The sequence below is a fragment of the Wasmannia auropunctata genome, unplaced genomic scaffold, assembly GCF_000956235.1.
Source record: "Wasmannia auropunctata unplaced genomic scaffold, wasmannia.A_1.0 LD334560.1, whole genome shotgun sequence".
Classification (NCBI taxonomy): domain Eukaryota; kingdom Metazoa; phylum Arthropoda; class Insecta; order Hymenoptera; family Formicidae; genus Wasmannia; species Wasmannia auropunctata.
In genome coordinates this window covers 9,666-12,169 of record NW_012028330.1, presented here as the reverse complement: position 1 = coordinate 12,169, position 2,504 = coordinate 9,666, and the positions used below count along the sequence as shown (strand labels likewise).

Here is a 2,504-nt window from a genome sequence, read left to right as displayed (position 1 = left end):
AGAGAGAGAGAGAGAATGTAAAACGCATGTTTATGCGCGCGTGTAGTCAGCTGATCATTGCGACGGTCCCGCGTACCGCCTGCCGGCGGACAGTAAGTTGCGCCGCCCCTGTCTACCATCCGTACACGGCCCGTAATTTGCTAACTATTTCTCGTTATAATTTGAAAACTAAGCTTCGGACAAAATTTTTGTAAAGGAAAAATCGTCTTAGAATTGAGTCAAGAATACGTCTTTTTAAGGACGAGGGGTTGTTCTGAATCACCCTGTATATGACATGAAAACAAAAAATTATTATCAAATATAAAATTATCAGATATTCTTACTCTGTTACGAAAGATGTATTTAGTATCATTTCCAAAATATTTCATAATTATCTTATTATTTTACTCTGTGATACAAAGATAGGAAATACGAGTATAATATGTAAAAATGAAAGAACATGATATTTTCGTAAACATCAAACTGAAATTATGTAAAACAATTCTCTATTTTTATATCGCATACAAGTATCACTAAAGTAAAGTAAATCATTAATTTTATTATACTTTATCAATATTAAAAATTACTTGCAATTCTGACAGAATTTTTGACCTATTTTTATTTTTTTATTAAGATTTTTAGAACTTAAGTATTCTATAAGTCCCAAATAAGCCTTTTATAATATCTTATCATAATATAATAAAAAAATAAGTTTCCTTAGATAAAATTTATATATCATGACACATTTTGTTAAAAACAAAAAACTTGGTGCTACTGCTGCACCAATTTTTCCAGTAGAAAACATTATTACTGTGAGCTTTTGTAGAAAATGTTTTATATATCATACCTTATTTCCGTGTTAGTATCTGACTTCCTAACAGTTAAAGCAACCACCGATCCGCCAGGTCGATGCAATAATTGAGCTGCTTGTCTCAAATCCCCAGGATCCAATTTTTGACCATCTATTGCAAGCAATCTATCTCCAGATGCTAAACTACCAGTTCGATAAGCGAGCGATCCTCGGCGGACTTCTGTGATTACTAAATCTTCGTTTACCGTGAGACCCAGATCAGGCTGACTGCCTAATGGCTTAGCCACTCTCACCGTAAAGATTCCGGAATTTGGTACCACCGAACCACCCACTTTGTACTCTATCACTAATTCGATCTGCTCATGTCATCATACAAGAATAAGAATTGATTTTATCATATTTTTGACGAAAAAAATTTGCTATAAAAATTTAAAACAAAAAACATTTACCATCTGTGATGTCTCCAATATGTTGATTACTTCAGATGGTTGCAAATCGCGTAACATTCTCCGATTGATCGCAATAGCCTTATCGCCAGGTAAAAGAATGCCACTTCGTTCCGCTGGACCGCCAGCTTCCAGCAAGCTCACTATATAATTCATACGATCTTCGGTTAATTTAAGTGCAAGTCCGAAACCTCGATGGTCCGGTCGAAGAACAACGGTCAAGCTCTCTTTTATTTGCAGAGTTTGATTTGAGTTTTGTTGAGCCTGTGGCTGTGCCTTTCTTTTGACTGTCCTTGCGCTCGGTGGTCGCGGTAATATCTGTATTCTGGCGGTGCGACAACTTTCGGAATTGTTTCTAAGCAGCTTGGCAGCAGTCACCGCATCCTGAACAGGCATGTCATCCACAGCTAATAGTCGATCTCCTGCCTGCAACGCACCACACCGATCTGCTGTGCTTGCCGGGCGAAGACTGTCGATGTAAACTCCATTTGATGTCTCTCTTACAGTTAAACCAAGCTCTCCTGAAAATTTCCAATTATTTTAATTTAATGTACCAAATCTGCAAACTCTGAGAATAAGTTTGTTTTTCTTTGGTTCGCTTTTACACTAAAAATAAAGGAAAAGAAAAAAAAAGACAAATGATGACCTTAAATTTTGTTTTTCCTAATTTCAGTGACGACGTAAAAATAATGTATTTTTCAGATTTATTAAAGCCTTGTTTATTATCTGTAAAAATCATAAATTGTTCGTGGGGGCGGACGAGCCGTTATGCTTATTCGTTTTTCCCACTCATTCGCTGGCAGAGAGAATGTGGATGGATCTCGCAGAGCTGGTGTAAATGACAAGAGTAGAATTCCGTAACTATGTCAACATATTTACATGTTTATGTACAAGAAAAATAATGTTTTATTGAGGCTGATCAATTAAAAACTTCTGCGTCTGGCTCAACCTTTACTCACATTTTCCCGCTTTCTCGCTCGGATCTTCATAACGATTCTATACTTTGTTCATAGTAGGCTGGTGATTTGCTTTGAAGGTTTCGACATTCGAACTTCGAAGCTTCGAAGTTTAAGGTGCCTTCGAAGCTTCGAAGTTTAAAATTAACTTCGAAACTTCGAAGTTTCGAAATTTCGAAAAATACATTCGTGCAAATGATAAATTTATTCAGAAAATTTACAAATATTGTAAATAAAAAGAATTAATATATATATGAAATTATTCCTAAAAAATTTGAAAGTATTATAACCTAAAATGTTACAAATTAATAA

At 35.3% G+C, this 2,504-nt stretch overlaps 1 protein-coding gene across 2 annotated transcripts in view; it reads right to left on the bottom strand.

Moving 5' to 3' along the window:
- Positions 1–371: 371 nt before the first annotated feature.
- LOC105458276 (glutamate receptor-interacting protein 2-like) overlaps positions 372–2,504 on the bottom strand; it is a 9,549-nt gene continuing 7,416 nt past the window's right edge. For both annotated transcript variants that reach the window (XM_011703445.1, XM_011703444.1), the window contains 2 exons: positions 1,240–1,757; positions 372–1,146 (listed from right to left, as the gene is read on the bottom strand). In XM_011703445.1, the coding sequence (XP_011701747.1) occupies positions 814–1,146; positions 1,240–1,757 (851 nt within the window). In that variant the 3' untranslated portion in view covers positions 372–813. The remainder of the gene's footprint in view (positions 1,147–1,239; positions 1,758–2,504) is intronic.